This window comes from Manis pentadactyla, chromosome 8 (genome assembly GCF_030020395.1).
Source record: "Manis pentadactyla isolate mManPen7 chromosome 8, mManPen7.hap1, whole genome shotgun sequence".
NCBI lineage: Eukaryota > Metazoa > Chordata > Mammalia > Pholidota > Manidae > Manis > Manis pentadactyla.
Genome location: NC_080026.1, coordinates 82,399,927 through 82,413,438, shown reverse-complemented (window position 1 = coordinate 82,413,438; position 13,512 = coordinate 82,399,927). Strand labels below are relative to the sequence as shown.

Here is a 13,512-nt window from a genome sequence, read left to right as displayed (position 1 = left end):
GGAATTGGAATTGTCTGGAGATTTTCACTCATACTGTCCACTTACTCTGCCATGTCTCCATTTAAGTCCTCCAGATATATTAACTTGTCATGCCCTAAAACCCCTCCAAAACAGTCTCTTCCCACCCTTCTCCATCTCAGTAAATCACCCAAGCCAAAACTGGTCACCAAATGTGATCTCCCTTTTCTTACCACTCATATCCTCTCCATCAACAAGTCATGTCAGCTCCTCTTCCAGAATACATCTTACTTCTCTCTTCTCCACATCCCCACTGCCACCAGCCTAATCCCACCCACCAGCATACTGCAGGAGCCTCTTCACACATCTCCACTTCTCTTCCCCCATAGACTCAGCTTTCTGCACAGCATCCTTGGCAATCTATTAAAAAGTACAAACTGGATCGTGTTCATTCCTTTCTCCACTTTAAAACCTTCCAAAGCTTATATATTTTTAAGATTCCTTCAAGTTGTTGCATATAACTGTAATGCATTAATTTTCATTTCTATATAATATTCCATTGTATGCCTGTACCGTAATTAAGTTATCCATTCTGCTGATAGAGATATGGCTTGTTTCTGATCTGGGGCTCTTGCGAACAAAGCTCCTAGGAACCTTCTTATGTCTGGCTCCTGGTACTCACATGCATGTGTTTCTGTAGGGTGGAGACCTAGCATTACAGTAGCTGTTGTTGCACGTTATGCAAAGACAACAGAATTCACCAAAGAGTTACACTAGGATTTATAAAATTAGATATAGAGCTATTTTTTTTAAAAGCAAAGAAAAGAGTATCAAAAAGAAAGTGATTACCATGAGGAGGGAAGCAGAGGCTGTGGTTAGGATGGTGGGGGCATGGGGGGGAGGGGGGAGCTTCTGAGGTGCTGATCTAGTTCTTAACCTAGATGATGTTTATTTTAGAATCATTTGTTAAAATGTGCATTTGCATTTTATGTATTCATCTGCATGGTTGCTACATTTCATGCTAAAAAAACCACCACCTCTAATACAGATACCCCCAAAAAGTTGAAATAAACACTAGAAGTCAGTGCAGGGCCATTTTGTCAGCTCTCTGACCTTAACCTCTACTCTAGCATCAATGGTACATGGTAATTTAGAAAACTGTCTCACAACTGTTGGGTTATTGTAAGTTTTAAAAGAGATCATGTATAAAGGATTTAGCCCAAAGATCTCAATAAATGTTAGTTACAAGGTACCCCAGCTTGCTTACTTTTCTCAAAGTAGCTGAGAGCATTACTATTACTATCATTCCTAATTTATACTTAGTCCTAATTTCACACTCCATAAAGTATTATTAGTCCTAATTTGCATTAAGGAATCTGAGCTCAAAGAGTTTAAGACATCTGGTTAGGTTCTCAGAGCCAAGGAAATTGGAATTTGAATTTAGTTTTTTGCTCCAACTTTCTCCTCTGTGAGAGGTAAAAATGACAAGGAAATTCAAAAAAAGGCCTCCAGAGGAAACAGTTTAATAGATACAATGTGGACAAGTGGACAGTTTTGGAAGGGCTAGAAGTATAGACACTGGAAACAAGTGTTGCAAGTTCAGAAAACTTTCTGGTGAAAGTGTCAGAAACAGCAAAGCAGGGGAGTCGCAGGAGCCCTGGATGAGGACCCGGGAAGGGCGAGGAAGAGAAGCAGTTTTAGAAAGCTCTGGGCACTGTGACATTCAAAGAGGAAGAGAAATGCCAAAGGATCTGGCGAGCAAGTGAGCGGTGGAGGACGCAAACCAGAAGAGGTTCTAGCGGAGGCCCCTGAGAACTTCCCGGGAAAGGCCCAGGCAGATGGGCCAGGCAGTGTGGGACCCCATGGCCTCATGGCTGTAGACACAGAATAGAGTAGCTCAGATGTAGTGGGGAGGCGGGGGGTTTGCTTTTTGTTTTCCCCAGCTGTGGTAGAGCGAGTAGCTGGAGTGGCCTGTGAAGGAATGGGAACAGGGATTGCTTTAAGAGATGGCCCAGAGTGATAAGCATGCCTATTGACTAAGGGCAATAGGCTGCTTTTTCATTTTACTAAAACATGTTGTAATTTTGAATATGCTCCCTCATCCCCAAATTAGTCCCTGCCCATCTACCTAGAAAGTCTGACCTGCTTCATGTGGAAGTGGGTCCTAATCTGAGCACCTTAGCCTCCCCCTCCACACACTGGGACCCTTATACACGAGGAGGAAAGTGCAGTGTCAGCATGGAGAACAGGTGGACATTGGGTGGGCAGAGAGCCAGGGAAGACACAGATGGGAAGGGTGGGCTGACCACCTGGACGAGGAGGACGGTGAGAGTGAACTGGCACAGGCTCTGCCTGTCTTCACCTGGTGTGTACACATCTTTTAGGCAGAGGTGGGAAATACAGAGCAAACCAACAGGCGGGTGTTTTTTTGGCCCTGCACAAGGAAAGGTGTTGGAGAGAAGGAAGGAGGAAAAGGTCAGATCCCACCCACCAAGTATACACGGTCCAAGTGCAGCGAGCCTGCTTCTGTTTAGTACACTCAGTCCTTTTACACCTAAGTAATGAAGAGCCCAGACTAATGAGATCTGGAAATGGGGATGAGGCTAGATGAATAGGTACAAAAGAATGAATAGAACCAGTTGGCATGGCACTGCCACCTTGCGTTGAGCTACCTGATTTATCTAAGAACCAATATTTTACTACCTGATTTCACAGGGGTAGTAATTTTTTCATTGTCTAGTCTTTATATGTGCCATAGATTTTAGATAATGCGAACAGTGTAAGTAACCTTGTACTCCTTTCTACCTGCATTCTGTTAGTCCTAGGTGTTTATTTGACCAAGTCAGTGTAATATTCAATCTTACTTAGATGATTTAAGGGTAATTTCTGGGTTAGGATTAAGGAGATTGATAAAAACATGAAAAAGTTATAGTGTCTGTCTCAGTGTTGTGTTTTTCTACCTTTTACAGGAAAGACATGGAATTCATTTCCTTTCTGAGATGGGTTTGTTTATTAACCCAACTGAGATCACAGGGGATGTTTTTCATTGCTGCATCTGGAAAAGGTCCAACACCGAGTCATACATGGTTACTTTAGAAACTATATGTAGCCTGAATTAAGGAGCAGTAAACTGCTATCCAGTTTTTAAAAAGAAGCACCTCCAATCATGAAGAACAGAATAATGTACACATGAGTAAAGAATCAAATTGACTTTGTTCTCTTTAAAAAAAAATCAGCCTGAGCAGAAAGAGTCTTTTGTTCTGTGGGGTAACAGCAACTTGTTCTTGTTGGTGGTTACCATTCAAGCCTGATTCCTTTTTTGGCCCCTTATGAAGCAAGGATCTTATGAGCACCTAGACCTAGAGGAAGGAAGAAAGAACACAGCAATGGCCCTCCCACCAGAGGGGCATGAATCCCTTAAAACTATGCATACTTCTTTAGCCTTCCGAAAACCACCTATTTCATACATTGTACATCTAACCATTTTCTCGACTCGTCCTATTATTCTCTTCAGAAGGAAAGCAAGAAAATATTATATTCTAAAACTCATTTTTTGCAAGAACAACCACTACCACCAGGAAATGCAGGAAAACAGAGGGTTATAAGTTCAGGCCCAGCATCTGCTGCTTCCTGCCTGCAGGGCCCATGGAGAGCACAGGGCTGGGAGAGAGCTAGTTCCCTCCATTCTTCCTCTTGATGTTGGGACTCTCAGCCTCTCTCTGAGCCTCCAACTATCCCAGAAGATAGTGAAGTCATGAGCGCCACCCTGGTCCCCCAGCTGGACACAGGAATGCTGTACTACACGCATGAACCCCTTGAGGTAGACACATCACCACGTCACTGCCTCTCATCAGCCTCTCAGGATATTCACAGGGAACCTGGCTTGATACACGCTCTTGCTCCAAACTGCAAAATGATAGGTGAAATATATGCAGATCTAGAATTGAAGTAACTTTTTCCCATGATTTATTGTGTAATCCTAGGAGAGAATAAGACTTTAAAAAGTAAAGTTTGTGTGGATGGGGTCCTCACACTACCATACTCCTATTCCTTTCTGCTCTTGTTTCCTTACTTTTCTGAGAATGAAAACACTGGGGATTGAGGAAAAAGACATCTGAGCACATACAGTCACTTGGATTCTCCATGATAAAAACTTATTGTCTAAAATTTATTGTCTATTAGGGAAAATATGTATCTTTTGTATAAAGTTTTGAATTGATGGAATATATTTTCAAGGTTCTCAGCATTTGTATGTCCCTTTTTTGGACCTTCAAAAAAACAAAATAAGCTGTTTGATCTGTCTCATCTCTAAAGGTATTAATGACTCAACAGGGAGTTGCTTAGCTCCTTTGCTTTCTTTTGAGTTTTTAGGATACTTTGTAAATTCTCTAGCACATCTTTTGTCACTATAGCACCATGGTTAAAAGTTTGGATTCTGCAACCTGACTTTGTGGGTTCTAATCCAGACTCGACCACTAACTAATGTATGAGTTTTGAAAACAGAACCTCTCTGAATCTGTTTCTTCATCTGTATTAGGGAAATAATAGTACCAGCTTCATAGGGTTGAGGATTAAATGAGATGTGCTCAGTTAGTGCAATGTCTAGCACATATGAGGCACTAAATAAATTGTAGCAAGCAGGAGTTAGTAGTGCAGTATTTCTGTTTGTGTCCTGGTCTTAACCTCTTTGGAAACTAAATGCCTCAAAGGCAATGGTTAGCTTTAATCATAACAGAGGTCCTAACCCAGTGCCCTACTGTCTCGCTACTCAAAGTGTGGTTTGCAGCCACCTGGGAGCTGTTACACACGCAGAATCCCAGGGTCTACCCTAGACCTCTGGAATCAGTGTCTGCATTTTAACAAGGTCCTACATTGCTCTTGATTCATTGAATTCAGTTGCTGAAGCTGGTATTTTAATTATTCAAGTAATTCTCTCCAGGAAAATAGGTATTTAGTTCTGTAGAATCGATACTGCCATTAGGTAACTGACCTTGATTAGCAAGGATTCTTTAAACCCTTGGTCATCAAAGTGTGGTCCCTGAACCAACAGCATCAGAGTCATTTGGGAACTTGTTAAAAATGCAAATTTTCAGGAGATTCAACTACATCCTATAGGTTGAGAATAACTTTTTTGGAACATTGGGGAGCTGCCAGAAGTACCAAATTAAAAATGTGCGTCTCCTTCTTCCTGCTTTGTTATTTCATTTCTTCTGTCCCATTTCTTAAGCGGGAAGTAGGGTCGAATACTGTGGAGTATTGAGTTTCCTTTCCATATTTTCTGGATGTTTGTTGGTGCAAATATACATCGTAATATCTGCCTGGCAGACCTGAGTATGCCAAAATACCTGTTCTGGGGTATGGAACACGCAGCTTATGTGAGTTATCTCAGTCCCTGTGTTTTGCTTTGTTTTTGTTTTATTTTGTTAATTTTATTCATTTTTTGAATAGGTGATAGATGCACATGGTATAAAATTTCCAAAGTACAAGAGTTTACAGTGAAAAGTAAGTTTCCCTCCCTTTCCTCACTTCATAATGTAACAGCCATCTCCAAAGGCAATCACTGGACTTTCTTGCACACATTGATTGAGCAGCTGCTATGTGCCAGGTGCTGTTCTGGACAGTGGACATGGAACAAAACAGACAAGAATCCCTGTCATCAGTTTACATTTTGGTTCCCAATTTCTTGAAATATTTTTTCGGTAACACAGCATATTGCAGTAGTTAAAAGTAGGGTTCTGTAGTCAAGTCTACTGATTTTGAATCCAGTTTTTCCCATATTCTAAGTGATGCTGGCTTATTTACCACTGTGAACTGGGTTTTCTTTTATCTTGAAATGGAGATAACAATTCTGTTTTTTAACATTATTATCAATACTGCCATTAGGTAACTGAGAATTAGGTAATTGTGAGAATTACATCAAGTAATACTTATAAAGCACCGAACAGTGCCTAGAACATAGTAAATGCTCAATAAATACTAGTATTGATTATAATGATGTGATCTCATTCTACTAGTCTATAATGTAAGCTATAAATGGTTGAAGGTTTTCACTTCCTCTCTGCTGTGTGATAATCAAAAAATTTCACTTTTTTCAGAACAAGCACAGTTAATTTAATTCTTCTAAATTCTGATCATTCACTGCTTGTCTGTAAGATGATTTGCTGAGTTCTATTAAGAAACCAACTCCTAATAAATCACTAATGTGAAATCTGTTCCTCTTTATTCTTTCTAATCTAGTTTTTCTTTTTTGTAAAATCCTGTGTAATTTGGAGGGTTTCCATTAATTCACCTGGAGGTGTTTTGTTAATTTCAGCTTTATAATGTTATAAAATACATAACTTGGGGAGATTCTGCATTTCACAGCAGAGGAATTAAGCACTCTGGGCAAATTTTCTGACAATATAATATGGCATAGTTACCTTAAGGAACTTTCTTTATGATTCTGGTCTCCAGCCAGATGGGAAAACAGCTCTCAACTCCTGGAAAAGCAACAAAAGTATTCCTTGATTATGGCCTAAAGGGGGAGACGATTAGAAAAATTACACATGAAAACACTTTTAAATATTAGGCCAAGAACTGTTTCCTTTATTCAGCATAAGAAGAATTATTAGTGGGCATAATGTAAGGTTGCAAGAAAGTTGGTTCAGGTATATTCCACCATGCACTGACATGGACCCTTGACTTAGAATCTAAAAAAGAATGAAGGCACACCTTTTTGACCAACCATAGTCCTGATAATCATGTAATATGTTCTCTGTCTTTCTCTCCTTTATTCCTGATTCTAGTTTGTATTATTTCCTGGTAGACGAAGTGTATAGATCTTTGAAAGGTTGATTGTGGTACAGGAAACCTCTTCTCCTAACTTAGGCATGATAGGAGGACTAAGAAGAGGGAATAGTTGGGAAATTAAGTGAAATGCCTCTGAATGGCTTTTACTATTTAGTTAGTGATGGGATCAAGGTAGATTTGGGGTGTATTGTGTTGTCCTGTAAACTTTTCCAGTCTCTGGTATTTTATTGTCAGTAATGGGTTAACAATAATAACATCAGTACATCAGTACTCATTATTTTGAAAGGCATAAAGTCAATACTAAATAGATGAGGCCTCTTCTAGTGGCATTAACCAGTGTTCTTCTACTGGACTTTTGTCTATACTAATCATATAATGCACTATGGAACTAACTCTAATTTATTTGGGATGCATTAGGCATCCAGTGTGTGACCTCTTTGACTTACCTTTGAACCTTGTCCTTTTTCATTCCTTTCTTATTATACCCACTTCTGAACTCAGTGGTGTAATTTATTGCCATCATCTCCCATGGCTGTGAGTTAACTGGGCTCAGCGGAGTTCTTGAGCTCTTTCATGAGATTACAGTCAGATGGCAGTGGAGGCAGAAGTAACATGTCAGGATGTTCCTTGTAGCTCTTCATTCAAAGGTCTGTTGCCTCCTCTAGAATGGCTGGAACAGCCAAGGACTGACTAGGATTCTTACTCTTTCCATGCCACCTCTCCGTATTTCTACCTGGACTTTCTTTACAGCCTGGTGGTCTCATGGTAGTGAAATTTCTTAACAGTGGAATTGGCTTCCCCGAAACAAGTGTTCCAAAGAGACTTAGGCAGAAACAGCAAAGTTTCTTTAAAATCAAACTCAAAAATCATGCAAAATCACTTCCCCTGTATTTTATTGTTCAAAAATTGAGCCACCCAGATTCAAATAAGGGTAGTACATTGGGCCATGAATACAAGGAAATGTGGTTCACTGGAAAGGGCAGCAACAACATATTTAAACACTAGATACCACACCCTCTTTGCCAGAAAATAGTCAAGTTTACCTATAATACAACTGTTAAGCGACTGTGTGAAATACTAGGAAACATAAACCCACACAAGTACTTCTTAGGAAGTGAAAATTTGTGGTTCTTGGTTATATATATATGTTTATACATTTTTTTGACTTAATATATCTGATGTTGTATGAGTGTTGTGATTCATAGAATTTCCTTTATTGGCTTACACACATTTGTACCTGTTGGTCAGAAGCTTCTACTAATCAGATCTTTTTGGATTATAGAATGGTTTAAAGGCAGTTCACAAGTCACTCAGTATAATTCACCTAACAGCAGTGTGATGTGCTATACAATAATTACAGAATATTTTGCTTATTGAAAGGAAAATGAGTTTTCTTATTATTGTTCATTCATTCAATCAGCAAATATTTGTCGAGTGCTGAACCAGGCTCTGGCTTAGGCCAGAGAGAGCAGGGACATGCCACTGTGGTTGCATTTTTGCTCTTGCAAGTATCAGTAGTAACAAATTTAAATGCTAACTATATGAGTTTATTTTGGGGCACTGAAAGTTGTGTTACAGACTAAAAATAACAGTTAGTGCTAATTGAGCCCTTACGTTGTGCATTATTTCATTTAATTACCCCAAAGAGATCTTAGGATAGAGGCAGAGTTACTATCCCAGTTTCGTAGACGTTTAAATTGTGACTCAGAGTAAACGTTGTTCCAAAGGTCACCTAATCAGTAGAAGATGAAGCTTGGATTTGAATCCAGAGTACCTACTTTGCAAAAACTGCATTAGAATAGTACCGTTGCTTTTATTTCTAAATTCTGTGCCTTTTAAGAAGTGTTTTGACCATTCTGAAGTGGTAAATGCCTAATTATTTAATGTCATAAGGCTGTTTTTATTAGTCTTTGGCTAAATGTATTGACAGCTCCCACTCCCATCCCAACTCCAAGATTCTTTTGGTTTCATAGTTACCATTTCTTAAGTCTAAGAAGGATGAGCAAAGAATAGAAACTTAATTTTATTGGCTTTTTGCTGTATACCAGTCATCAGGCTTGACATGCCAAAAGAGTGCTAAGTTGCTGTGGCATGTAGGTAGGAGGAAAAGCACACCACCACCTTCTCCCTTAGTTAAAGCAATCATGAATCCCAAAAGTATTTATGGGGCACTTACAATAGGCCAGGTCCAGAAAAAAATTGGTTCCTAATCTAGGGCATCTCACTATCCAGCGGGAGAAACTAAGCAGATGTTTTTACTGGCAATTCACTCAGATAAGGGAAGCTCATGTGAGGGACACCTAACAAGACAGTGAGTCCAAGCTGGGAGGAGTCCTGGAGAGAGTCAGATTGGAGAAATCACTCGGGTGAAGAAGAGGGGTAAAGGTTTCATCAGGAGAGTGCACCCTGTGTAATGGTTCAAAGTCTAAGGAGTTTCAGGAATTCTAGGAACAGAAACAATTCTGTATAACAGAAGGGTAGGATGCATGTCAAGAGCAGTGGCCAGAGAGAGGCTGACCAAGATGTCAGAAGGAACCTTCTCAGTGCAGTCCTGCCAAGAAAGTTTGAGTGACAACCGTCATTGAGTAAGGCTTTGCTCAGTAATCTGGAATTTAAGTGCAGGTACGGAAAACAGGTTAAGGTTCAGGTATTTTCTCCATTTTAACCATGACCTCCCCTTCCATTCTTTACAGAGTTGGAAATCACTGTTTTGCTTGGGAATATTTTTTAATATGTACAAAGCATTATAAATGGCTCCCTGTCTATGTCTGCATGTTTACAATGTTGATTATGGCCTGCTGGTCAAATTAAAGCACCAGGCATCATATCATCTTAATATGAAATGAATCGTTTATTTATTCACTTATTTACACATTTATCCAGGAAAAACAAATCTTTGTCCCACTTTATCAGTTCTACAGATTCAAATTCTGTGTATTTAGGTAACACTCGAAGAGAGAGATGCACCATCCTGAAAGAGTGCCTCACACCACTTCAGCAGAACAGTTTCAAAACCCTTTACTTACTTTCTAGCCTTATTCTCTGGCTATTCTGAGAAAAAAGCAATTGCAATTGCCCCCCCAGCGTAACCAGATGGAGGATGCAGGAGTCTCACTAGTTTTTCCTCCTCTGCCAATATACACAGGGTGGATCAGGGAGAAGAGAGGTTGGGAGCCCCAGAGAGGGAAACAGTGTGACAGCAAAGTGACAGAGCCCCAGCCCAGTCGGCCTCTCCCCTGGGGGGCAGGCGCTCCCCCCCAGCCCCAGCGCCCCTCGCCTGCTCTCTCTCCAGGGACCTCAGAAGGCGGGAGAACCAGGTCCTCGGAGTGTGTTAAAGGCCTGAAAGAACTTGTCCCCAAAACGAAACAGACATCCCCTCGCCTTTGTCAGCTGGTCTCACTTCTTCTTTCCTCCAACAACCCTTAATAAAAAGCAGCAGAGGTCTGAGTATTCTCCAGCGCTTCTTGGAGAGTCAGAATCCCTGCGGCTTCCCTCTGCCCCACAGTTTCACAACCTCAGCTCTAGGGCAGGCCCTCGCTCACTCCTTTCCCCCCTCCTTCCACCTGACAGGGACCATAAATAACCGAGGCTCCCGTGTTCCCAGCAGAGAACAAAGTTGAAAGTTTGCCTGGAGCTCCTGCCACTCCCCGCCTTGGCCACTTCTTTGTTTTCTCCTCCTGTTTTTTCTCTACCTGCGCTGGCCGTTTCTTCATTCCTGCTGGAGAAGAAGTGCCTCCTAAATATGCGCAGCTCCTCGCCCTCTTGCTCTCCCTAGATTTAAGGCCGGCTGAGTTACCCGGGTGGGCGCCGGGCCCTGGTATCAGGTTACCGAAAGTCTACACTGGAGCAGCCCCGATATTTACATACAAATAATTCAAGGGCTTGCATTTCTGTCACCATTCGGTCCTGCTAGAGGCTGTCAGAAGAGTTTTCAATCCAATCAGAAGGAGTTTTAAAAGGATGTCTGCGGAGTGATCAAAAGGATCTTCATCTCAAGTGTCGTCAGTTTGTGTACCCTTCTTTTTTTTGGTCCGAAATATTGAAGGTCCTTGATGAGTAGAAAAAGATGTGTGACTCCCCAGCCGCCTGCGAGGAGCCAGAGATGCTGAGAGGAGCTTGGCGGTGGTGGTGAAGAGGTGGATACCACCCAGGGATTGGCGTGTTTGGGCTGATTTGGAGGTAGTTGCTAAATCACTGCTTAAGGAATTCCTGGAAACATCAGGAAAATATTTGATCAGCCCCGCCTGCTGGAAATGGCTGTCCCACAGAGTAAGATCTTTCCTTAAGTTATACTTGGTGTGTGCTGTTTTTGTTTCACAGGCAGTGAATGTGCAAATAGCCCAGCTGTAAATAGTTACTTAAAATAATCTCTTGGTACTGGGTAGCTGTAAACAGTTAATCTGTTTAGTTTTTACATTTGCAAAAACAGTAGTTGACAGTGTATTTTTAGACTTGATTGGTAGTTTAAAAGTTGAGGTCTTGTGGTTTCCTGTGTTTAAATGAATGGAAATTATAAATGGTACTGAATGAAGGAATTGGAAAATATAGCTGGAGTGGATGAATCACTTACCTTTGAGAAAACATAACATACACACTTTTGAAATATCTCTCGGCCAGACGAGCTTGTGTCCAGAAAGAGAACGAGAGTGATGAAAAGGAGACAAGTTTGCCTGTTTGCAAAAGGAACTTTTCCACAGTCTGCGCTACATTTTGAGAACGATGGGAAACATCCCAGAGGGCAAAAGGCAGCTAAGAAACCTGCCCTGTCACTTTTGGAATGTGGTTTTTCCATGTGAGGTCATGTTATACATATGTAGCTAGTAAAAGTATTTTACATAATTAACTCTGTATTGATGGGTAAAGAGCAATTTATAGTCCTTCCAAACTGCTGACCTCATTTGATCTCTGTAGAAGGTAAAGCTCATTTCCAAAGTGGGTTTGAGCAGGGATGGGGGGGGGGGGGCGGGGGCAGCTGCACTTAGTTGTTAATTTGATAGGCTTAGAAATAGTTCAAAACTGTTGTGTTTCAAGGTTCCCCAGTCAAGCAGAGTTCAGGTTAAATTTTTTGCTAGTTTTTTACATAAGCTCCAAACTGAAATCCTGTGTGTGAGACCATTAAACAAAAAATCTCTTCCCTTCCCCCACGTAAAATTTCCAGAACAGTAACGAAGAGGTGGCTTTTATTTTGTAGCCCATGTCCATTCAAACAAGCTGCCCTCATCCTGGTGAGGTCAGGAAAACTGAGTGACACAAAAGATCCACCTTTCTACTCAGCCAGGGCTTGTAGGGGAGGAAGGAGATGGGGAAATGTTTTCATTTCTTAACATTGGTATTTAACACTTGGAGCTCCTCTACTAAATTCCCCCTTCAAATTATGAACTAACCTCTGCCTATACTATTAACTTCTAAACCTTATCCAGGAGACTAGGGGAAGATGAATATGAGAAAATGGGTGATTTGCTGATGACCAGAGGAGTGGTTTTCTCCACGAGGGACACCTTTTCAAAAGGGAAGCTTCTGATTTGGGCGTGCTCTGTACCTCCACAGGTGAAGACGCAATGACCGGGGACACTGACAAATATCTTGGGCCACAGGACCTTAAGGAGCTGGGCGATGATTCTCTGCCTGCAGAAGGCTATATGGGCTTCAGTCTTGGGGCTCGTTCTGCCAGGTATTTTTACTGTTGCTGTTTTTTCATAGTTCATTTCAAGCAACCATGATTTGTCATAAACCAAAATCGTTTTCATCGTTCACATTATCCCCAAGTGTGCTCTGGGAATGAGGATGTGAATTTGGTGAAATGTTCTCATCTCCAGTGTACATGCTCCACTATTGTCTCTCGTGGTTTTCAGTCCTTAATTTTATGTGATTGGAAGTATTAATCGTCTGTTCTTCTTTTCCCACCTTGAAGTCATGCTCCTTTCCAAGTAGTCATGCTTCAAGCATAGTAGCAAAAGAGTTCACTGGCAAAACTGGGAGAACCAATCTGGGTTGCATGTTTCAAAATTAAATTTGTTCTATATTGAATGAAAGATCTTATTTTCCAGTAAATTAGAAATATTTGTGTTGATTATTCACTGTTCTCTCTTGCTGGAAGACTAATTCATGATTGAGACTTAAAAGAGAGCACTCGTGTAAAAATAATTACATATTATTTATTAAAATTGTCTACCAAGTGTTTGAGTATCTCTTCTAAAACTATGCCAGAAGTTTGTTTACAAGGGTCATGTTAGGAGTGTAATAAACAGTAAAAAAAAAAAAGACACATGCAGGAATGATAGCAAATTCAGGCCTAACCCGTTGCTTAAAACTTTAATGTGTGGAAAACCTTCGTTCGAACTTATCTGACACTGATTGAAAGAAACAGGACCTTGTCCAGAATTTGGGAACTTCTTTACCCTGGTTGGATTAACAGCATGTTTGCTGACAGTCAGTTATTTTAAAGCTAATAATTAAACCTTCTAAGCCAGAGCCCTGGGGACATTTTCCTATAGTTTAAGAATCTGTTGTAAAAAGTTTTGTTGTTTAATAGTGAATGGCACTTCCCACAAAGTAAACCTGGGAGTTGTTCTCAGTGTCCTTGATGTGGCCAGTTTAGATACTGAATCGATTTTTCTTCATGCTGGTCTTTTTTTTAATAGTATTGGGAATCTCATGCAACTCAGAAGAATGTTTGTGTTATGAATGCATTTATAAAAGGTTTTAAAGATCTTACTGTAGCAGGTGTCCTTAAGAAAAGGAAAATAACTTTTAAAAATATGTAAT

At 40.6% G+C, this 13,512-nt stretch overlaps 1 protein-coding gene across 5 annotated transcripts in view; it reads left to right on the top strand.

The window, feature by feature from the left end:
• The window catches only part of ANK3 (ankyrin 3), a 331,543-nt gene that overhangs the window by 212,073 nt on the left and 105,958 nt on the right, over nt 1–13,512 (top strand). For 2 of the 5 annotated variants that reach the window (XM_057505892.1, XM_036895053.2), the window contains one exon: nt 12,295–12,418. In XM_057505892.1, coding sequence (XP_057361875.1) covers nt 12,295–12,418 — 124 coding nt within the window. Of the gene's footprint in view, nt 1–5,406; nt 5,461–10,038; nt 11,017–12,294; nt 12,419–13,512 lie in introns of those variants that run through there. The other 3 variants (XM_057505891.1, XM_036895049.2, XM_036895055.2) reach the window with 3 other exon arrangements.